Below are 22943 nucleotides of genomic sequence, written 5' to 3' on the forward strand. Positions count from 1 at the left end.
TCAGAACAAATCAAGCACAAGTAAAAGCCAAAAGTAAGAGTGCGTAGACTGAGGAAGAGATAGCTGCAATCATTAAATTAGCTTTATGAACAGACTTTGCTATATTAGGATCACACTCAGGATCTAACACCCTGTCTATTCATTAATACCTTACTTTCAACTTTCACTACGAAATGTAAGACTACACCAAGAGCTTTTCACCACTGCTGCCTCCTCCCTAAGCTCAAAGGAGCATCCTAAATGCACCCAAAGCCGTTTGATTAACCTCTGTGGTCTTTTAAGGTGCACCTCCATTCACCCAATTAGTACCTTGTTAACCAACACCTGCAGTGTATTTTCTCCTTGATATTACAGTGCTTTTAACCCTTAATGTGAAGATGTAAGTACATCCTTCTAGGTAGCTTTCTGCAAAGGGTTTGGTGAGAAGAACTTATTTATGCAAGAATAATTTTCAGGGTTTATCAACACTGGCACTTTTTGCTTCTCTCCTCCCTCCGTCACAGGTAGGACTTGAGTCAATTGAAAACAAGGGTGGACAGAAACAGAAAAGAAGAGATGCTTATCTCTTTGGGACTGTTGAGTTTTATGGGAACTGACCACACTCAGTACCTCGTTAATTGCACTTACCAATATTTAATAGTCAGGGACTGCTGAGAGCACTAACCTGGGCCACTGATTTTCATGATATTTGCTATAGACACTAATCATAAGCTCTGATTCTTTAGCTCACTTTTCAGTGCTTCAGCACCAAAACTGCAGTTTCCTATAGCAAAGGAGCTCTTTGTTAGTATTTGTACCTGGAAACCACAAATAGAGAAAGCTGCTGAAGTGGTTTGAATGCCTTAACAGCAGTGTATTCTCTCTTCCATTTTTGGATACATCCTTAAGCACTTTGTATACCTGCACACGTGTGAAATGCTGATGTGAACTCCATGTGCCTCAAGGCTGGAAAATTTGGCCATGCTGACCACTCTGTCAGCCACCACGGGCTCTAAGAAACTTCATCTATCAGCAGACTTGGGGCAAATCCTATTACCAGAAGCTGCTATTGCCAGAATGGATGTCGTTATACATTACAAAAAGTGAGCTTATTCTATTACAGTCATGTTTGGGATAAAGAAACAATAGTGTTCAAATTGAGTATTGCATAATAGTGTATACTAAGTGACTGCAATTAAATGAAACTCCAGTTGTCCCAGTGGAAGACAGAAGGGTGTTGAACATAAGGGGATAAATGCTCTTATTGCAAAAGAGAGTCATCTTCACTCATGATTTTCTTTAACGTAGTGGCAGAATTTCCTTGATTGAGTAAGCATTATTCAGTAAGGTAAGGATGACAGGTCTAGGGTAGAGGTTTGAAATCATAATTACAGTTTGTTCCTCTTAGTACCTTTCATCTGTGGAATTCACAGCAATGCAATAATCCTCCTAACAGCTTTTGTAGGTAAGGAAATATTATGAGCCCTGTTTAGCTGATGAAGCTGAGAGAGAATATGATGATGCAGAAAATAATGGGCAGAACTAGAACTTGGACTCAGCTCTTCTGACTCATTTTTTTGTAGTTCTGAGAACTTGGTCACAGAGAGAAAAGGCATGAAAAGCCCACCAAATATGCTGTCTGATCTTAGATTCTTTTATCAGGATGTAGAAGAAGGCATTGCTTGGAGGAGCCATGATATTTTTATGTGTGGAAAGAAGCAGAGTAACTGTGGGAGAAAACAAAGAGACACAACCAAAGGAATTTGGGAAGTGAAGAGAAACTGCCTGGCCAAGGTGGCTTTGGCCACAATAAATAAATTTATTTGGAAACTAGCTGCATCTAAATGGTTTTGTCACATGTTCAGTGTGATGTAGAAACCTAGCACCTGCTGTTTACACAGTGGTACCTGGGCTCAGGTAAGCAAGCTTGTGAATGGTGTGTACTACTGAGTAGGCAATTTAAAGTAATAGATACCAGAACACACCATATTTCAGCTGGCTAAAGCCTTAATGTATTTCTGTGTATTTTCTCACTTTTCATTCTTCCCTCTACAGGCAGGAAAAAATGGTAAAGAGAAGCTCTAACTCAACAGTAACATGTTCAAACACCTTCATTTCTAAATGACAAGAAGTAAGAAAGATATTTACATTTAACTAAAACTGGAGATATACTAAAGCAGGGACATGAGCTAATTGTATCAAAACATCCAGTAGTTGTAGTTGCACCAGCAACCATTTGCACCAGCTGAGAACAAAGTTCCTGATTCACAGAAATGCTGAGAACCTGCTGCTCCAGTTGAAGAGGCTGGGAGAGGTAGGCTGTCATCACGTCTGGCAGTCAGGCCATGTGTGATTCAGTTTGGGGCCCTCAAATCTGCAGCCTTCACATATTAACTTGGCTGTGACTTGCACTGGGGTTAAATCTGCTTTGGATGATACACTATAGCACATTGCTGGACTCTAATCTTGCACAAAGTCCTAGCTTCTCCCACAAAAACACAGACTGCTTCTCCACAGGTCTTTCCTAACATGGAGCTCTATAAATTCAGTGTTCAATAATCTTACTTTAAAATAAGTTCTTCAACATTCACTGGGCCTTTGTGCCCAGGCTAAGTGTTGGTGCACATCCTGCCCAAGGCAGAATGAATTGAATCCTAGCTGCCTTCTGCTGAGGTGAGTATCCCTAGTTTTAAATGAACAAACATTGGCAGAGATGCAACTAAGGTTCATATTGTAGTGGGGGAGCTAGAAATATCAGCTTGGAAAAGGTTCAGTGTTTGGGTTTAAATCCCAGAAGAAACATATGAATGTGATGTATCTTTGATTTCAGCATATTAGCAAAAGCACAGGAACAGCTATATGTCAGGGATCAGCTGCTCTTTAAAAGTCTAAAAGAAGCAGCAGATCTCTCACAAGTTCTTGCTCCCTCTGTTTCTCGAACAGTGTGTAACACTCAGTATGCCTGTTCTGTGCTCCATTTGCTGAGTGGCTCAAGTAAATAAAAAGTCCTAACAGAAGTTGGTAATTGTGCCAGAACATAAACATGGGCTTATATAGCTTGTAAGCTTACTGTCTTATTACTCACCATTGCAAAAGTAAGTATGTGCTTGTTTGCCGTAGTCTAAAGAGCAGATCCAACATGTGCTGAAGTTAGTAGCTTTTCTGCAAACATTAATGTCCCTTGGATCAAATTTGCAGAATTGGAGAGGTTCTTGTCTCAGTGGAACCTGTGACAGAATTGTATACATTAGTCACAGCAGGATCCATGGCCTTGGGTCTGTTCCTGACATTCTTAAAGACATCCAGAGGGCTCACATCAGCACTGAAGGCAGTCACTTTCCTATCATCTGAGACACTCGTGGACTTTTCTTTCCTTTTCAACATTATGGGAAGCTTTTCTCCCCCCCAGAAGCCTCACAGACAGGTGTCTTTTCCAGTGTACTTGGCAGATCACCAACTTCAGGCTGTTTGGAACCAAGTGGAATGAAAGACTTTGTGAGAGAGAAGCCTGCCAAGGCCCAGTCTTTCACAGAGAGGGAATTTGGATCACATCCTGCTGATCCCAGCTGTGGCAGCATGGCCTGCGGAGCAAGAAGGACCCTCACAGATGACTCATAACCCACAAGTTAAATTTCATCCAAAGACAATGGGCTGTCCGTGCAGATTCCCTGGTGCTCACATTATGTAGTCCCAATGAAATGTCTTTGCATGCTGAGCTGCCTTTTTCTTTTTTTTTTTCTGTCAAAAACCCAGTTGAGCACATGATTAAAATGATTAAGTACTTTGCCAAATGGGACTCACAAAACTTGACATTTGTTAAAGATAAATCCAGGACACTCAGAGGCTAAGGGGTTGTTTAGGATTACAAATACCATTTGTATTTGAAACTACAATTTCCAGTTCCAGAAAGGTGTTATTCAGTATAGATATGGATTAATATTTATATGAAATATCAGGCAAAAAAGCTTCCACAGTGAGAGGAGGCACAATACAGAAATACAGGCTCTTGTCTCCTACGTGAAAGCAACAAAACCACCCCACCTCTATCACAAGAAAGCTGCATAAATACATAGCATTACCCTGCTGATTTGTACTATTTATTTTTTTAAGAACGAAGACTATACAGCAAGTCCATCCAGGAGAATTGGTGGCAGGAACTAAACTGGATGTATTCCCTAACAGTGTGGTGTGGATGGAGCATCTCTCACAGTTCCACGCCCGCGTTCTCCCTGTGCTGCAGGGTTAATGCTGCAGACTCCAGCTGTGGGTTTCCAGGCTGGAGAAGGGCCTTGGCTTCACCGCACCACAGCTTTTTCCTTTCTCAGCAGCCACCAGGGTTTTTGGAGCCCACAGGTCTTCCTGTGTTACAGGGCCAGCACACGACACGTGTCTCTTGGTTTTCTTCCCTCTAACTGAAGGCAGTTGGGTTGCGGTTCAGAAAAACCCACTGTTTTCCAGAAAAGCACTGAAACACACACTGAGCTTTGAGGAGAACGTCTGCACGTAAGCTAAATGCTGCCCTAGGCAGGGCACGGCCCCACACCTACCCTCGCTTGGTATTATAGCGTTACGTGGCCCACCCTTCAGCCTGCTGCACTATTTACCTTACAGATTAGCTCAGTCTCCTCACAACAACGTGGGCTAAGCATGAACTTTCAGTGCCTCCATCCCCTCCTTCCCCAGGGCCGCCATGCCGCAGGCACCCACCTGAGGCAGGCAGGCAGCCCAGGCCCAGCTGCAGCCAGGCACTGAGCTGCCAACCGCCCCGCGCGGGGAGCGCCCAACCCGAGCCGCTCCCCCTTCCTAAGGCGGGAAGCAGGCTGAGGAAGGCGGCGCTTGACCCTTTACGGCGCCTGGCCCTTTAAGGCACAGCCGGCTCGCGCGCTGCCGATACTTTTTGGCCCTCGGGCCGCACCGTAGCGCTCCCGGGAGAGAGCGGCATTGTGCAGCCTTTGGCCTACAACGTGCATGCGCCGTGCCACATTCCCCGCCTGGCGGCCCCGGAGCTGCTGCTGCCGCCGCGTCCCCCCTCCGCCCCTCCCGCGGCAGCGCACCCCGCCTCGCCGCGGAGGAGGAGGCGGCGGTGCCGGGTGCCCGCCCCTTCCCCTTTCCCCGGTAAGTCACCGCCGAGCCCGGCCGGCTGGTTTCCGTCAGCGCCGGCTTCGCGCGGGGCGCCGCCTCTCCTCCCTCCCCCACCGCCCTCAGTCCCGCGCTGAGGCGGGAGGGGGGCGCGCGCCGGCCCTGCACTGCTGTGCTCTGTACTGCTCTGCTGTGCGCTGCTCTGCTCCACGCCCCGCGCGGGGACCCCGGGCCGATGCGCGTGCAGCCCTACGGGTGTGTGCACGGGAATGCGCGTGGCTGCGCGCAGCTCTGTGCACGCCTTTATGTGCGTGTGCCTGTGTGCGTGCACACACGTGGCTGTGTGTTCTTGCAGGCTGCTTCTCCAGCCCTCGGGAAGTTTCCTGCTGAGTTTACCCGGGCTTCCCGTTGAGAGCATTCCCTGGGTGTGGTGAGAAAGGGGTATTTGCAGTGGGGCCCTTTGAAGCTGGTGCTGTGCTGGTCCCATTGCCTGCATGCTGTCCGTGCTGCCTGCCGTGAGCCCTCGTGCTGTGTAGCAGGGTGCTGCTGGGGTGCTGGTGCTCAGGTTTGTATGAAGAGGTGTTGCTCTCCCCGGGCCAGAGCTGGGTGCAGGGAGCAAGCTGTGTGCTTGCTCAAGTTCCCAAATGAGTTCAGGCTGAGCAGAATCCCCTCTGCACTGTAGAACTGAAGTTGCTGTTACCGGCAGCAAGAAGTAAGTCTGCGCTGTGCAGCATGCTGGTAAAGCAGACAGGCAACTGGTGGCACTTAGCTCTGTGCCCTCCTGAGGACCAGATGCTCAAAACGCCAGCAGTGGCTTGAGAAGTGAATGCCATTCCTCCCATATTTGCTGTCACAAGCAAAACGAATGGGGCTTGGGATGGGACATCACAAGTGGACAATGAGGACAGATCCTTTCAGCGTGAGCTGGAGGTTATTCTGTTACACTGCTGAAATGGAGCTGAACTGCGGTGTGATTGTTCCCTCTGCAGCATCGGCCCTGATTGCAGGGTGCAGCACAGCACGTCTCAGGTTTTGCTACAGAAAGCAGATCTGGTGAGGTTAGTGCAGGGCTGCTGTTAGGCAGGGGGAACTCTCAGGCAGGGATGTGGTGCTCAGAGCATTTCAGGGGAATATATGAGGTTGAAGTACTTGAATTAGGAGGTGGAAAAAAATCCTGGTGGAGTTTTAAGCTTTGGAAATGCCTTACATACAAAGTGTTGTGTTTGCTGTGTTGTACAAGTGTTTCTCAGGTGCTTTGAGGAATATGAGATGAACCCTCCCGCTGCACCTAAAAGCTACTCTGCTTTATTTCTAGTGATTGGCACAGAACACAGTGAAAAATGCTGTCCAGCAACTGATAAAAGTCCTGTATTTGGGTTCTTGATCTTGCACATGAATAGACCTGAAGGCATAAAATAGCATGTTGCTGAGCAGATGTAGAATATGTTTCTTCATCTTGTTTTCTGCAGATCTGCAGTTAAGCTGATCTCGTTCCTTTAGCTGCCATTTGATTTTTCTTTGTCAGTTAATGTGAATGTTTTGTTTTTCTTCCAGGGTTTTGTTTCCAGTGTAGTTCCTCTCCCTGTGGCAAGGTCTGCCTTGTGAAGCAGCGTGTTCATTCTCCCCTTCAAGCACCATAGGTCTCATTTGCCAGCTTCAGAACCATGGCAACAGAAGAAAAGAAGCCAGATGCAGAATCCACCAAAACACAATCTACTCCTTCCTCCTCAACCAATCAGAGCAAGGTGTGTGTGGGGCTCTGAATGATACCTGTGTAAATGCACATGGCACATACCTGCACGTGCACCAGGCAAGCAGCAATTAGAGAACTGAATCAAGTGTAGATTAAGAACTTCTTAATACGTCTGCCTCTACTGTTGTCTGGAGAGGAAAACATGCTAAAGATTCTAGGGGAAAAGCAGATGAAGTACAGTATAGTGCTAGGTTGGTTTTTTGGTCTGCTGTTGAAGTTCTGGCTAAGGAAATACTGCTCATCAGTTTGAGTGGTAGAAACTTGGTTGGTTTTTGTTCATGGAAGGCCAGTAGGTGACTGAGAACAGATGGATTTGTGGTCTAGCTGCAAAATGGGAATGCAGTCATTATTCAGATTCTTTGAAGCCTGCAGATACTCAGATGGGATATTGCTGTCTAACTGTGAGGCTTTCAGAAATGATGAAAGGCTGAGAAAAGAGAGTTTTAGGGGGCCTGGGGGAGTTGGCCTGTGGTTTGCTTCTGAACAAGGAAAAGAACTGCAGACATTTAATAGTACTACACAGATCAGTACCAAAAGTTTTATTTCAATCTGCCAAGCACTCTGTGCTTGGATTGTTGTGTTACTATCGTCTGTTAGTTGCTGGCTTGAATGGAATTCATATCAGGGATGAGTTTGGTTGTATGTGGCTGTAAGGTGCTGCTGGCTCCAGTAAGGGCTTTTTGAATTTGGAGAGGGAAGAGAATGTTAACAGTAGAATCTGTTAAGGTGAATGTTTGTGCATTCCATTGATGTGTACTGACCTAGTCTGATACTGAGCTTGTCACTGAGAAACTGAATTGGGAATTTATTCAACTCATTCCTATGTATTTTTCTTCCAGCCTGCGCCAGTAAAACCAAATTATGCTCTAAAGTTCACACTAGCGGGACATACAAAGGCAGTCTCATCTGTAAAGTTTAGTCCTAATGGAGAGTGGCTAGCCAGCTCCTGTAAGTATTGCTTTCTTTCTCTTTTTCAAAAATGTGCATATGTAGGCCTTGTAGAACTACTTGTCTTAACTGATACCCTCATGGGATGTGGAGAAGGGATAAGTGCCCTTTTTCTTCTTAAGAGGAACAATGCCCAAACTGACAGACTTTGGGATAATCCAAGATTTTAAGTTTCACTTTCAGTGTGTTGCTAAATCAGAGTCCTCTCCTGTTCAGTTTTCTTACTGAGTAAGGGGACAAAAGCAAACGGGATTCTTGCCCCATCCTTGTGCTTTTCTGTAGCACTAAAGATGTAGCTTAAGCTTTTAAATTCAACATTGTGTGCAGTACCTGCAGGCAAAACTCAGTTCTGGGAAATGTGGGAGTTAACTTGGCACTTCTAGGCTGGATTGTAGAGTGTAGTGTGAAGGACTGCCCATGTGCTTCTGTCCTCTGTGCCTGTGGTTCTTAGCAAGTCAGAGCCTTAGATTATCCCAATGAAATATGCAGATCAGAGTGTTTTGCTGCTCTCTCTCTTAGTTGGTAGATCAGGTTCTTCCCTGACAGCTTTGATATTTCTTGCAACGTTTACCACCAAAGACTGCTTGGTAGCTTTCCTTAGAAAATGTCCTTATATTAACCTCAGTAAGGAGCCATATATGCAGAAAGGGTAATTAAAAAAGAACAATGTTGAATGTGATGGTGGGGGCCAGTCAAACGTCTTCCAGACATGGGAATGACTTTGGTCTTTGGCTTAACTTCAGATTGCCTTTATAAGGCCAGTATACCATGTATAAATCACTTTTATGTTCTGTTATCCTTATGAAAGACCCTTTTCCCCTTCCCAAGATTTTCCAACCTCTGGCAAATATCAACCTCTCTTCTCTGGCCCGTTTTGTGAGTTAAGATGGACAGTATGTTTGGATTTTTGCAGGCATTAATTAATTCCAGGTAGTGATGTAATTTTTGTTCTTTCTGGGCAAAAGCGTTTCAGCATTCCACATGGAACAGTACTGCTTCTACCACTGGCAGTCTTAAACAAAAGTAGAAGCTCAAGTTGTCATCAGAGAAACTAAAGCAACTGGAGACTGTGCATTCCAGGCAGCTTATGTAATCTCAGTTGCTGCAGTGAGTGTGGTGTGTATGAAACTGTTCTTTACCAGTTACGTACTGCCTTACACACTTGTGGCTGCATGGAGAGGGAGGACTATCCACCTTTGGCAGAGGCATGGTTAATGTATCCCTTTCCTACTGATGTGTCTGTCAGTGTTGTCTGTCTCTTAACTGGCACGTTCTTTTCCAGCTGCTGACAAACTTATTAAAATTTGGGGAGCGTATGATGGCAAGTTTGAGAAAACGATATCTGGCCATAAGCTGGTAAGTATGAGGAGATCACGGTGTGCTTGGAAATGAGTTTTCTGTAATGAATTCATTTTCCCTTTCTTCCTCATGTAGACATTTCCATTCATGGTTCCTTTGGTGCAGAAGGCTTGTTCATCAGTCTGTATTTGTATCTCCTTGTTTATACAGTCCTGTGCGATAGCCTGGGGGTGGAATTGCTGAGGTGACACCAGGTCAGGCTGGAAACGTGGGTGAAGTGCAGGCTGATAATGAAGTACCTGCATGCACACTGCCTGGCCTTTTTCTTGAGTCCCATTTCAGCAACACCAGCCTCCTACAAGGGGCAGTATGTTATTGGGTGAAAATCCTTGTGAATGCTGTGTCCTCTTCTGTTTTTCCCTCGTATCTGGAGCAGAATGGCTTGCCTTGTAAGGAGATTGAATTTTCCTTGTGGCTTTGTCTACGTAAACACAACACTTACTCATTCTCCAAAGCTGTAGAGAAAACACAAATTCCCAAACTCTTTTGTTTTGTTTCCCAAAATTCGTTACATGCTGAAGTTTGAGAAGCAAAAATGAAGATTCACCAGATGAAAAACCAGTAGAGTCCTGTTCTCCTCCAGCCCTCAGGAGCTCAGACCAGGAGTGAGCCATTTGTCATGATGAGAAACCACTTATTCAGATTAGTTTATATAATATACTGTTTGTGAATTCCGTGAAAGGGTGTTGGTGGCCACAGTAAGAGCTATGTGAAGAAGCCATTGATGTTTTTGGAGTGCATGACCCAACTGAAAATGAAGAACTGTCAAAGGAGCTGTAACCCAGTCAAATTAATGAATTTGCATCTCCCAGTGCTGAATTTCTCACACTTCAGCTGTGAATATGGAGTCTGTTTCCCATTTTCCCGTGTCAGTAAGCAAACAGAGCTAAGAGGATTGTTTTCTTTGGTTTTAGGGTATCTCTGATGTTGCTTGGTCATCAGATTCCAACCTTCTTGTCTCTGCCTCTGATGATAAAACCCTCAAAATATGGGATGTAAGCTCGGTAAGAACAGAAACTGTTATTTGCCTTCCCTTTCCCTAGAATTGCTACCTTAAATCAAGCTCTTCTGAGGGACAAGCTTGACGTGCTATGATGGGAGAAGACAGAGTTATAAACACTGGTCCTCTTTAGGTAGTAGCTCCCACTTTGCTGCTTAAAATGAGCAGCTGGCTGAATGGGCAGTGAGGATGGGAGAGTTATGCTGCATGCTTTTGGAAAGAGGGCAATGCTTATGGGTACCATGAACTGAAGAGTATTTATAACTTCTCATCATAGGCTCATTTATCTTTGCTTTTTTGTCTCCCTTCTTTTTCTGCAGTTAAAGTGAAAACTGGGTAGATTGGGTTAGATTTGACAAGATGTGTTAAACTGTTTGGTTTTCCCTGATTGCCCAAAGGGTTTGAAAATTTGTCTGTGGTCCCTGAAAAAGTCTTCCGTTTGTTTTTCTTCAGCTGGTCCTCTGCCCATCTAAGTCTATGGTTAGAGATGGTTTCTTTTTGTACTGCACGATGCAGCTTATCTGATTGCATGTATGGCTATAGAGGATACTGTGTATTTACATCTGCTAAATCTTATTTCAGGGTAAGTGCTTAAAGACATTGAAGGGGCACAGTAACTACGTTTTCTGCTGCAACTTCAACCCTCAATCAAACCTCATCGTTTCTGGATCAGTAAGTGATTTTTGTTCCTTTGTGCACAGCAATTGCAGCACATCCCTTATTTCGATTATGTCTTCCTCCACAAACTTGTAATTAGGTGAACTGTGCAGTGCTATTGCTGTCTTGGGGATGCAGTCAAGCCTTTAACCCATCCTTAACATGCAGTTTTCATTGTGTGTAGAGGAAGAGAGAACTGTATTTGCAGTTTGTTACTGTTACCCTGTGTAGTGCTTATGTCTTTGCCTTTCTGATGCAGCTGCAGTGCAACTGGAGGAAGGCGTGTGTGTCTGGACTTGCATCAAGCTGTAAAGTCTTGCAGGTCACAAATAACTGTATCATTAAACGATGTTCTGTGTTTCTTCAATCTTCAGTTCGACGAAAGCGTGAGGATATGGGATGTGAAAACAGGGAAGTGCCTCAAGACATTGCCTGCTCATTCTGACCCTGTTTCAGCTGTAAGTCCTTTCTGATAAATGAACACACTAACATACTTATGCTCTTATTATGATACCCTTACAAAATGTAGTGAACGGGCTGTGGTTTGTGGATGGTTGTTGCTGGATGAGAACAAAATTAAGAGTCTTATCTGTAAGGCTTATGTGGGTCTGCGTCTTGAGCTTCAGTGTGGGGAGCAGTGAGTAGTGATGTGCTGGTCATGTCTGAGTCTGGCAGTGTGATGCTGGGGTATGGACTGGTGATCACTTGAGGAATGGAGAGCAACTTGGAACTGCTGTACCTCTGTTGCTTTCTTGTTCCAAGCAATTGCTGAGGTCTGGAGCAGGGTAGTTTCAGAGTACACTCCAATCTTGTTAATTCATTTTGTGAAAATGACTTGGATTGCCATCGTATCCCTTCAAATGCAGGAAAAGAAGGTGTTCATCTCTTAATATTTTTGAAGTGGAGGAAACACTAAAAGAATGTTGAGCCTCAGTTGTGTTAAAGGATACCTGCTTTAATATGATTGGTCTGGTTGTTCTACTTTATAAGTGTGAAATGTCTTCTAGATAAATGTATGTTAGTAGTAATTATTACCTTAAACTGCAGGATTTTCAGGTGTAGTTGAAGGCAGTCAGTTGACCTCAGAACGGGTGAGGCTATATATGGGGTGAGGCTATATATGGGGTGAGGCTATATATGGGGTGAGGCTATATATGGGGTGAGGCTATATATGGGGTGAGGCTATATATGGGGTGAAGTTGTGTGTTAAAATCTTAAAGTGTTATCCTCAGGTTAGACACTACTATGAATTAAGCAGCTGATGTCAGCATTGGAAGGTGAATACTTGTGGTGGGGCTTAAAAATTTGATGCTTATGAACAAAGTAAAGTTATTTCCTCCCTCTTTTATAATATTGCAGGTGCATTTTAATCGTGATGGATCCCTGATAGTGTCAAGTAGCTATGATGGACTCTGGTAAGTGGTTGTTTCTTGTCTGCTGTAGTGTTCAAATCTATTGCACTTTGAAAAAAGATTAATGATATTAGTAATAAAGCTTATAGTGGTAGTAATGAGTCCCATGTGTTTTTTTTATAGTCGAATCTGGGATACAGCATCGGGACAGTGCTTGAAAACACTCATTGGTAAGTAGGAAGGCTTCTTGTTTGTGCTTCATTCTTTGCTTTTCAGCTGTGATACAGATATGTTGCATCATCACAGTGAGCAGTGACTTCCTTAACCTCTATTTTTCTTTCTTCATACCGTTCCATTAGTGCACTGTTGTCTTTGTAGCTGTGACAGTTGATAGGAACTATCACATGTATGGGAACTTGCTTAACCTTGCCGTGTTCTGTAGTCCAGATGCTGGATGAAAGACTTCCAAAGTTTTCCACCGTTCAGCTATGTAATGATTGCTGTGCAGCAGCTCAGAACTGTAGCAACAAAGCTGTTCGTGCTGTTGGATATGATGGAAACAGTCTGTGACTGAACAAGCTGCCTGCTTTTATTGCTGATGACTGTTGGCATAAGGCATCTTGTGAGCAAAGCTAATAAAAAGAAACCACCTATAAGGTTTATGTTCCCAGGCTTTCATATTCTTATAAAGCGTTATATAGACAAGTTGACATGGCACTGCAGATCAGTGATACGTATATACTCTACGTTTTAAAAACCGTTTTATTACAGATATGTTCTTGCTCTGACAAGTGCTGATGGAAGGAAAGAAAGTTCAGTTACAAAGGGTTATTTAAAATGCTTGTGAGCAAAACATTTAATATCCTTTTACTGGAATACTGAAAACAGTCACTTTCTTGCACCTGTATTGCTTGAATTACCAAAGGATAACGGAACTTAAAGCTTTTAACAACAGATTACTGTCAAAAGAAATTCTCTGCCAATGGGACAACAATACTGTTTAACAATCACTTTAATAGCTACTGTTTAATAATCACTTTATTTTCACTTCAGATGACGATAACCCTCCTGTGTCTTTTGTGAAGTTCTCCCCGAATGGCAAATACATTCTAGCTGCAACTTTGGACAAGTAGGTATTTAAAAAATAAAAATCTGCTGTCTTTGAAGTATTAATGAAGATCAGATAGAACTTTAGTTTGCTACTCATTACCTGTCGTGATAATGACCCTGCACAAGTGCATACATAATGCCATATTATATCCAAATTAAATCCAGTAGCTTACTTATTCTCTTACTCTGATCTAGCTTATGTTTGAGCTGTCTTGAGAGGGCTTCAATCCTTTGTTTACTTGCCTGAAACATCCCAGTGCAAGACTTGAAAGTTGAAAAGCTGGAGGCAGTGATTGTATTGGGGAGAGGGACAGTTTGTGGGGCCATCCCTATTTCCAGGTGGGTTTCTCAGCCTTTGAAAGAATGCAGCCTTTTTATGGGGGAGAATATGGATGGCATGTTGGTAGAAACTGATAGTTTGGGGTTTAACTAAAGCTGCATTCCAAAGCCAGGCTAAAGTGCCCCTTGTAAACTTTAAGAACTCAGGTATGGAGAAACTGTCTGCTACTAGGAGGTTGGTGACAAAAACACAAGAACTAAATCTTTGATTTTCTGTTGTTTTCTAGCACTCTTAAGCTTTGGGACTACAGCAAAGGAAAGGTAAAAACTTGTCTTGCTATGTACACTTAACTGAATTCATAGGAGAATCTGGGCTTTATATGTGCTTATAAACCTTGCTTTACATTTAGTGAGTATTACAGCAAAAAAAGCATTAGAAACCCTTTATTGGGTTTTTTCAAAGATACCTTTGGGGGGGGGGAAGAAAAAAGGCTCAGGCTTCTGCATAGCCCCAAAACACTGAATGCAGCTGTGTTTCTGTCAGCATTAAATTTCTCGCTGTTTTTCTTTGGGGGAAGTGACAAATTGAGGGCTTTCTTATTTTCCTCCTTTCCTCAAAATTAGGTAGTGTAGGGCAGAGATGCCCTCTGCATCCTCTAGATAAGCTGCCAGGGTGCCAGGGTGGGAAGCCTGGGCAGATATATTTAATTTGCTGTGACAAGAGAGTTTGTCCGTGGCTGTGAGAAAGCCACTTCTCAACTGTGCCTGTGCCTTGTGGCTCCTCTCTTTCAGTGCCTGAAGACGTACACAGGACACAAAAATGAGAAGTACTGCATATTTGCCAATTTCTCTGTTACCGGTGGAAAGGTTAGTGTTTATTTGGGCTGCTTTTTACTGATGTGCAGTCCTTACTGCTTTTCTCCATGGGATGGGTAAGGCTGATACGATGCCAAACTTCATTCTGCTGTCTGAAGGTAGCATGGTGTGCTCTGGTTGAGGTGGTGGGACACATCAGCAGAGGTTGAACTCTCATGTAGTGCCACCTCAGCATCTTTCACTCCTTTAGTTTTCCTCCTCAGAAAAGGTTGAACAAAACTTTCTGCTGCCTGTATGCTCTGAATACGCTGAGAGACAGTGAACTGCATCCAACACTCATGTGGTGTTGGACCTTCCTTCTAATGTAGTGACAGTGGAGTGTTTGGCAAGCAGTAGCAGTTGGATATAGATGAAGAGAGATTAAAATGACTTTCCTCTGTCCCTCCAGTGGATTGTATCCGGTTCAGAAGACAACCTGGTTTACATCTGGAACCTTCAGACAAAAGAGATTGTACAGAAATTACAAGGGCACACAGGTAGGAAAGAGTATTCTGTCTTTATTGATAGAATATCCTTCACGTCAGCTTGTAATGAGGGCTTAGCATTGGCATTTTCTTGTTTCCACTGTCAGACCTACTAAATCTTGCCTGGCTGAGGCTTGATTGAACCCTAAATGTTCACTCCTTTTTACGAAGTCTTTTATGTCATTGCAGATGTTAATTCTTTCAATGTAAGAACTTTGAAATCAGCATGCAATAGAGACTTTCTTGAGTTCAGAATTGGTTAAGATATTTAAATGACTCAGAATATGAATGACTTGGGGTTGCTTACAGACACCTTCAAATCCGCAGCTCTTGGAAGGATAAGAGCTGATGTGGTCCTGTTGTTTGTGAGCGTGTTCGTGTATGGCTGTATCTTGAAGGCAGACTTGAGTCTATATTGAGATGTCACCTGCTTGGGACTTCAGTCTCAGTCCCATAGGAGCATTCCCTCTGCAGGAACCAGAAGGAATTGTGATGCAAAATTTAGTCACGCTAATTTCCTTAGCAGGACCATTGGTTTAGACTGCAAGTGGAGGCAGTGGCAGCAAGCTTTTGTTTTTTAGACTTAGAGCACGTTGCTGAAGACTAAGTGCTATCTAAATATTGAGTAAAACACATTCCAGCTACTGCTTTCAAGCTGAGGAGCTCATGTAAGGGATGCTTTTTTGCTAGCAAGTAACTTCGAATCCCATGAACAGAGTGAATGTTGAATAATGTGTTTTCAATTCTGCCATAAGGTCATAGTAACTTGGCTATGCTGTTTTAAGGTGTAGCAGCAGTACAGATTTGTTTTCTGAAATGTGTGCTACGAACCTGATCTCATTGCTGTAAATAATGTTTGTGTGTCTTCTTCTTCTTGCTTAGATGTTGTAATCTCAACAGCTTGCCACCCAACAGAAAACATCATTGCATCAGCAGCACTAGAAAACGACAAAACAATTAAACTGTGGAAGAGTGACTGTTAAACGTTCCAGTATCACTTCAGAGACTGTCAGGAGAAAAAATGTTTTTAAAAAAAAATATGACAAAAAAAACCACATGAGAATAATAAATCCAGTTTGGCAGGAAACCTGAAGAATATTTGATAAAGTGGTTTCTGTTAGTCTTGGCCCAAAGAAAACGTCTTAGCTCTTTGCTAGAACCGGGCAGCATGGTGGGGAGAAAAAAAAAAAACCAATAAGATGCAGTGTCTCCTTTCCTTGCCTAATCTTTTGGCAGACAAATGGATCGTCCTGACATCGCGTTACGAGTGTCAGCCTGGTGTCGGACACCCCAAAGATACTGTACTTTATGGTGGCATTACTTCTGGGCGCTGCTGCTGCTTAAGGAAGGAGCTGCCAGCCTGCTTTGTGACAGTAAGTTGAGTCATGAGCCTAGAGATGCGTGGATTTCTTTCTAAATGTCTAATTTTTTTTTATTTTTTTCAGAATGTAGGTTCTAGTCTCTTGGAAGTTTCTGTATTGTTTTAAATAGGAGTACTGCATCTTTAAGGGTGCTTCATTTTAAACACTCAGCTCAAACTTTGTGACCAAATAAAACCATGCAGTTCCAGACTTCCCCCCTTCCTGCCCCTGACTTGACTCCTGTGGTGAAATCTCTTACCTTCTGTATAGTTGCTTACCTCTTGTTACGTGTGTTTAATAGATGCTGTTCTAGAGCAAAGTTACATTTCTTCTGTTAACCATTAAAATGAATTCTGCTTGTAGTTGTTCTCAGCATATTTTATTTTATTTTTCTTCTGGAGAAAAGGAAGCTCACACAACACTGTAAAGTTATTTCAATGTAAAAAGGAAAAAAAAAAAAACAACAACCAGACTTTTGTATTTTGAAAATCCATCGTATGAAGCTGTACTGATAATGGCATGACTCTGTATTCTATTTCAGCGTTGGTATTTCTTTCCTCCTTTGTCATAGCCACGTAGTGTTCACACATCCAAACAAATGCCATATGCCATAATAAAAAGGTGGGATTTTCTGTGTACGCCTGTTGGTAACTGTAGTACTGTGCAGTGTTTGTGTCCTCATAGAGTCATAGAATGGGTTGGAATGGACCTCAGGGATGATCGAGCTCCAACCCCACTGCTGCAGGCAGGGCTGATATGTGTCCTTAGCAGCCTCCCTTAAAACCAGGCTTAAAAGGGAGTATTTCTATAGGAACTCTGCTGACTTGAAGAGGGGAGAGGAGGGGAACCAGATGTGCTTACATCTGTGAAGAAAGAGGAGCGTTTAGGAGAATAAGGAGTGAGCTGAAGGTGTCCTTTGCCGAGGCAGCATTAGTACAAGCTCACAGAGAGCTGGAGCTACGGGAAGTCCTGCTGCCCTCCGTGCAGCACGTGCAAGGCAGGCTGAATGATGGTGCAGGATTTTGCTTTCGCTGCTTGCAGATTGTTAACAAACAAGCTGAGCTTTCTCTAAGGGGCTCTGCCATAAGGTGGATAATTGCTTGTTTGTTTTGCTGCCAACCTCTTGCGTGATAATAACTGAAAATTACAGCACAAACCTCTCCTGCATGGATCCACCGTGGCATTGACTGAAATAATCCAAGTGACTTCACGAAGCAGTTCAGTCCCCCCCATCTGGGGAGGCTCCTGAAGTGCAGGACGTGGCCGTGCTTTGCCAGCAGGGAGAAGCTGCTGTGTTGCACCTGTGAGCATTCCTCTGTTGATTCAGTAGTGCTGTGCGTTGCAGTACCTCTGTTACCCGCTGTCGGTGCGGGGCAGAGCAATGTTGTAGTATAGAAGAAGGAAGAAAACGCTTTCGTTTAAGGCTTCCCCGAGAGATGGGGGAAAACAGTGTGAAAAAACATGGTTAGATGCCACGAAGTAGGTGGCAGTGCCTTAACCGTATGCGTGTTGTATAGGCCACTAGGGCCTCTTCCATCCTTATCAAGGGGAGTGCTAACCTTCTCTCCTTTCATACAACACGTTGCCATTTTCCCTTATGGCTGTATTTAAACCTTCAAAGAGCGCTTTCTTTTCAAGACAGGGTGAGTAAAACTTCCTGCCCCTTTCTTCGCTCTGTAAAAACCCTTATTTATTCCCTGTAAAAATTAAGCTCTCACAAGTGTTTTAAACGCTGTAGACTCCGTTAAAGTGGTCCAAACGCGCTCTGTTTACGGCACAGTTAATGTATTCATCGCCGCCATCCAATCAGAGCGCAGACGCTGGAGCCTTTTCGACGGCCGCTCGCTCTGACCGGCGGGGGGCGCCTCTGCTCCGCCTCGCTAATGGCGGCACGGCGACAGAGCGGCTCCGGGTGTCGCGGGTTCGATTCCCGTCTCGGCTGCCCTGCGGGGAGCAGCAGACCGGAGCAGCGCGAGCATGAGATCGATTTCGGGGAGGGGAAAAAAAAGGCGATATTTTTGGGATGCAGAGCATGGGGTTGTGCGCAGGAAGGGGGCTGCTCAGCGGGAAGTTCTGCCTTTGCTGGGGATGAGCTCTAAAGCAGGATTTGCTTGGCTAACCCATCTAATCTGCGCAGGGCTGAGCCGTCTTTCTGGGTATCGCAGAGGTTTAAGTGAGAACGTGAATGTAGTGGGGGATTTGCTAATCAAATCTTTCTCAGTCGGGGCAGGATGGCAGTTTCCTAACCCGTTTCTGGTGAACCCAGGCTGACAAATCTCTGAATCGCATTGGAAAGCTAATGACAAGTTAAAAGAAATGTATGCTGTTTCCAGGGTGGTTTGTGTTCATTTATTAGATTTCCTTTCTCTTTCCCCCCCACCTTTTAAAGGTCTTTGCCTCCCACATTCAAAGCAAGCAAACAAAAATCCTGGCTCAGCCCAGCCTCAGCATCACCAGCAGTCATACCACCACCACCATGCCGGGGGACCAGGCACAAAGGTGGCTCCATGGTGCTCTTTCCACCATTGCAACGGAATGCGTATCTCCCTGCATGCTGCACAGCCATGAGCTGCCCCGATGGCTTTTTTGGGGTCTCCATCTCAGCGCCCTGCAGGGATGGGCCACCTGGTGCTGCTACGGAGCAGTGGCTTTGCTGGCTGAGGCTGCAGAGCCAGGTGCTGCGCCCAAAGGTGTGCGTGGTCTCCAGCTTCTGCATCGCTTCTGCATTGCTTCGGCATCACTTCATCAGAGCCCAGGCTGCTTCTCCCCTGCCAGACACCAATGAGTTTATTAAGGGATTAAAAGTTAGCCTCCCCTCCTTATTGAATGCTCTGATTTATGCATGCGTTTAAATCAATCCCATTTCCTGCATTTTATCCCTTCTCCCCCAGGCTTTCAGGCTCTGCTGGGTGAGACATGCTATAATCACATTGTTTTGAAGCAAGCGAGGCACCGTGGGTGGTTTAAGTGATTTGAATAAACGAGCTGCATCACTTAGGCACCTCTCCCAGGTGCTAATTACTACCCCTGCGCTGTAGGTGTCCACGCTTGGACAAGTTTGTGCTGCCTCCCAGTGAAATATTAATGAGTACGCTGGCTAACGAAGATGCTGGGATGGAGATGGGTCTGTCTGCCTGGGGGCTTTGGCTGGCAGCAGGGATGCCCACTGGGCTGGGGTCTCATATCAGCCCTAGGCTGCCCTGGGTGGGTGACTTCCAGGTGCTGGGAGGTGGTTGCTGGATGCACCGCATAAGCAGCTTATTTTGTCATTTTAATTTTTTAATCCCATGCATTCAGTTGCGCGCTCTTATTAGTAAGCATTAGCTCTCCAAGTCCCATTAGCTCCACTCAGAGCTCTGGCTTTGCTCGTGGGGACGCTGCTGGGGGAGCCAATGGGGGCCTGGGGATGGATCCCGTGGCTGGTGATGTCTGTGGGGTCCTACGTGGCTGCAAGGTGGATCCTGGCCCTGCAGAACCCACAGGGCTCTGTGCATTGCTGCACTCATGGCCTCGACCCTCACCTCGAGCAGCCCCAGCGGGGCTCCCCTGGGCTTATCCCCATTTGGCACCTCACTGCTTTAAGAGATAGATGCATAAAATATATCCAAACCCACCTCGCCTTCCATCAGGTCTTCCCTTTAACCCCACAGCCATCCCCGTGGCTGTGCTTTGTCAGAGAATCCCAAGCTTTGGATTTAAAATGAGTTGACTGCTTCTTTTTAATAATAATATTCCTCCCCTTTAAATAGAATATGCCACAGAGCCAGTGGGTCTGTTTGTGAGGAAGAGACAGCTCAGAGAGGAGAAAGAGGGAAAAAAAAGTAAAAACACACATCTCCCCAAACCCCTTCTGCCTAATCCAACTGAATTAGAGGATTTTGAAGTGGATTTAAAACTAAATCTTGATTAGGGAGAATTTCTCTCCAAGAGCTGCTGCACAGTAGTATTAATGGGAAGCGATCGTGGACAGAGGAAATAGGACAGAAATAACCGAGGGTAGCACAGACGTCTGTGCACAAACTGAAAGAATCAGAGAATTTCTCGGGAGGAAAAGGGAGAAATTAAGCGTCGACATAACAGGACTCGGTGCCACGGGGCTGGAGGAGCGGGGAGCAGCCGGACCTGCAGATCTGCCTTTATTCGGCGCAGGGCTTGCAGGTGGGAAGCCAGCGGTGTGTGGAAGCCAGGAGGACAGGCAGCCCGTGCCCCCATGCTCTCAGGACACATGCCTGGAGGTGCCCATGGGATCCTCTCTCTGATGACTGTGGTGTTTGTCCTCCCAGAGGGTAAGTACCGATGGGCGCAGAGTGCTCTTCGCGGTCTTTCGCGTCCACCTCAAACCCTGGTTGCTAACGTGTGATTTATTCCCAGGGTGCAGATGTAGCTGCATGTTGTCGTGTTGGTGGTTTTAGGAAGGGAGCCAAAGTCACTGCGTTCTGTATAAAACGAGGGCAGGGGGGTGAGGAGCACAGGCCAGCAGTTGGGATCCCAGCAGCTTCCCCTCCCCGCTGAACCTCTTGCCATGCCCAGGGAGGCTCACAGAGCACCTGAAAATGCTTTGGGAGCAAACGAGCAAGGGCTGGGGAAGGGCTGTGAGGCATCACTCCAAGGCAGGGGGAAGGCAGTGGAAAGAGGAAGCCTGCAGTGTGATTTCTGCTATTAACAAACACAGGAGTCAGGTACTGCGTTTGCCTTAAAATCTATGGATGATGGAAATTAATCTCCTTAATTTTTATTTGTATTTTTTTAAGAAATGTGAGAAATGGCTCAATTTCCATTCTGATTTAGGGGAACCCATTCTCAGGCACACTCAGCAGGGCTGAGCTGCCCTATGCAGAGCTCCATGGGGACAAACTGCTGAGGCATCTGCTCTCAGTTTCTCTTTCCTGATTCTGGGCTATTTTCCCTCCCTGATGGACTCTGCGACAAAAGCAGGGAGGAAACCAAACGGTGCAGATGAAGTGAACCTTCCAGCATGATTGACTCAGGCACCGGCACTGCTTGAACCAGAGAATTTTGGAGAAACAGGCAAAAGCTGTTACTGAGAGCAGCTGAGCTCGATGGTATCTGGTTTGGAGGTTCTACTTATTCTTTCCAAGCCCTGCTTCAAAGCTCCCTTGTTCCCACTGTTGGATCTCAGATCAAATTTATTGCTAATCTTTGATTTCTTACTGACCTCTAGCGGGAGTTGGTTTCGTGTTTTTGTGCCCAACGGGTAAACAAGTGACGGGCAGATTTAGTCTCTGACTCAGTGCTTAATGCAACCTGGCAAGGCAGAGAATGCTGCAAATGCTTCGTTAGAGAGCAGCTAGGAAGGAGCCCAAGTGTTTTCCCCTGGAAAAATCCAGCTGTGTTTCATATGCTCTTGTTCAGTGTCTGGGCTCCAGTGCTACGGCTGCAACATCATCGTTGGCACCAAGTACGTGGACACGGGGTGCTCGAACCCAGAGGTGATCACCTGCTCACACTCCCACCAGGGCTTCAAACACCGGTTCTGCATTAAGACTGAAAGTGGTGAGTCTGCCTTATGGCAGGGCCGTCATGGCGGGGGGGAAGCTGATCAAACCAGTCCAAAGCAAACCCCCCAAAGCTCACAGCCTCCATCCCTGATGTTCTGCCATCTGCTTGCCTTGCAGTGGTCCTGGGCATCCTGCTGACCAGCGGCTGTGCCACCTCCCGTCACTGCCAGCAGCAGGAGCTGCCGGGGGTCCGCATCCACTGCTGTGACACCGATCTCTGCAATGGCTCTCCCCAGCCTCCCCCCAGCCTCGCTGGTGGCTGCCTCCTGCTGCCCAGCCTCCTGGCAGCCCTGCTGCTCTCCTGAGCTCCCCAAGGCTGGGGAGTGATGTGTGGCCCTCAGGGGGAACAGGAGAGGGGATGAACCCATCCCTGCTTGCCCCTCTCCTCAATAAAAGCCACCAAATGCTTTCCCCTGGAGAGATCTCAGTGATATCCACGGGGGGTGGCTGGGGCTGTGTTTGGCTGTGGGGCTCTGTATTGATACATGGAGCTGTGGGGGGTCCAGAGGAGTGCTCAGAGGGCTGCAGGACCTCAGAAGCTGACATCTGGGACAGGCTGCTGGGAAGCCGTGGGTTCCCCATCCTTGGAAGTGCTCAAGGCTGGAAGGCTTAGAACCAAAAGGTCCATAAGGCTCCTTCCAACCCCAGCCACTCTGAGAGCACCACCGACCAACCCCAGGTGTAGGCCGCAGAGGCCCCGCGGCCTGGCCCGGCTCCGCCACCAGGGGGCACCCGCAGTCCAGCAGCCGCCAGCGCGGCGCTGCCCCGGGGCTGCGTTCTACGCAAGGCCGGGGATGCGGCCGGAGGGTGCGGGATGGAGAGAAGGCCGACGAGAAAGGGACAGCGGGGGCCGGGAGCGGGGTGTTTGGTGAAACGAAAGCTTTTCAGCTGCTATCCCCGGGGAACAGCCCTAACGGGAGCTCCGACGAAGAGCTCCTCGCATATGGAGCAGAACTGAAGTGGCTCTTTCAAGGTCGCTGCGGGGGTTTGTGGTCGAGGCAGGAATTAAACGCGAGTGTCTCAAGATGCAGCCTTGTGCTTTTATCACCAGGGAAACAACACAAAGCTCGCTGCTGAGGACTCGATGAAGTATTTTTATTCTAAACTTTTATTTTTTTTTCCTTTAGATTAAAAAAAAAAAAAGACATTTCAAAAGATCTTTTCCTTGCAGAACATCAGCTTCTGGTGACATTTTGCAGAAAACAAG

At 45.9% G+C, this 22943-nt stretch overlaps 3 protein-coding genes and 1 non-coding gene across 7 annotated transcripts in view; 2 read left to right on the top strand and 2 right to left on the bottom strand.

Annotated features, from left to right (window-relative positions):
- Positions 1–4789, bottom strand: part of BRD3 (bromodomain containing 3) — a 41648-nt gene extending 36859 nt beyond the window's left edge. For 2 of the 3 annotated variants that reach the window (XM_004945957.5, XM_004945958.5), the window contains exons 1-2: positions 4584–4789; positions 3065–3206 (exon numbers count right to left, since the gene is read on the bottom strand). The gene's annotated coding sequence lies outside the window, so the exon portion shown is untranslated. The remainder of the gene's footprint in view (positions 1–3064; positions 3207–4583) is intronic. The other variant, XM_025141463.3, reaches the window with a different exon arrangement.
- A 158-nt stretch (positions 4790–4947) lies between these two features.
- Positions 4948–16855, top strand: WDR5B (WD repeat domain 5B). 2 transcript variants are annotated; one of them, NM_001006198.2, is made up of 14 exons: positions 4948–5094; positions 6613–6803; positions 7651–7759; positions 9042–9115; positions 10033–10122; positions 10701–10790; positions 11150–11233; positions 12135–12190; positions 12311–12357; positions 13181–13256; positions 13804–13837; positions 14309–14383; positions 14781–14868; positions 15739–16855. In NM_001006198.2, exons 2-14 carry the CDS (start codon positions 6723–6725, stop codon positions 15837–15839), a joined length of 1005 nt encoding a protein of 334 aa, NP_001006198.2. In that variant the 5' UTR covers positions 4948–5094; positions 6613–6722; the 3' UTR covers positions 15840–16855. The 2 variants fall into 2 exon arrangements, with proteins under 2 accessions (NP_001006198.2, XP_040504990.1); XM_040649056.2 differs by lacking the exon at positions 4948–5094 and adding an exon at positions 5167–5623.
- An 815-nt stretch (positions 16856–17670) lies between these two features.
- On the bottom strand, positions 17671–17798 carry LOC112530006. The gene has a single exon (XR_003071043.1). It is a non-coding gene; the product is annotated as a U6atac minor spliceosomal RNA (small nuclear RNA).
- A 2254-nt stretch (positions 17799–20052) lies between these two features.
- On the top strand, positions 20053–22145 carry LOC107052215 (ly6/PLAUR domain-containing protein 1-like). Its single transcript, XM_040649416.2, has 3 exons — positions 20053–20503; positions 21591–21731; positions 21854–22145. The coding sequence occupies exons 1-3, from the start codon at positions 20428–20430 to the stop codon at positions 22039–22041; spliced, it is 405 nt and encodes a 134-aa protein (XP_040505350.1). The 5' UTR covers positions 20053–20427; the 3' UTR covers positions 22042–22145.
- Positions 22146–22943: the final 798 nt, after the last annotated feature.

This window comes from Gallus gallus, chromosome 17 (assembly GCF_016699485.2).
Source record: "Gallus gallus isolate bGalGal1 chromosome 17, bGalGal1.mat.broiler.GRCg7b, whole genome shotgun sequence".
Taxonomy (NCBI): domain Eukaryota; kingdom Metazoa; phylum Chordata; class Aves; order Galliformes; family Phasianidae; genus Gallus; species Gallus gallus.

Coding starts and splice junctions, on each gene's coding strand:
- LOC107052215 (XM_040649416.2), top strand. CDS start 20,428: ATGCTCTCAGGACACATGCCTGGAGGTGCCCATGGGATCCTCTCTCTG. Junction 20,504..21,590: donor GGTGTTTGTCCTCCCAGAGG/GTAAGTACCGAT, acceptor GCTCTTGTTCAG/TGTCTGGGCTCCAGTGCTAC. Junction 21,732..21,853: donor CTGCATTAAGACTGAAAGTG/GTGAGTCTGCCT, acceptor CTTGCCTTGCAG/TGGTCCTGGGCATCCTGCTG.
- WDR5B (NM_001006198.2), top strand. CDS start 6,723: ATGGCAACAGAAGAAAAGAAGCCAGATGCAGAATCCACCAAAACACAA. Junction 10,791..11,149: donor ACCTCATCGTTTCTGGATCA/GTAAGTGATTTT, acceptor TTCAATCTTCAG/TTCGACGAAAGCGTGAGGAT. Junction 11,234..12,134: donor ATTCTGACCCTGTTTCAGCT/GTAAGTCCTTTC, acceptor ATAATATTGCAG/GTGCATTTTAATCGTGATGG.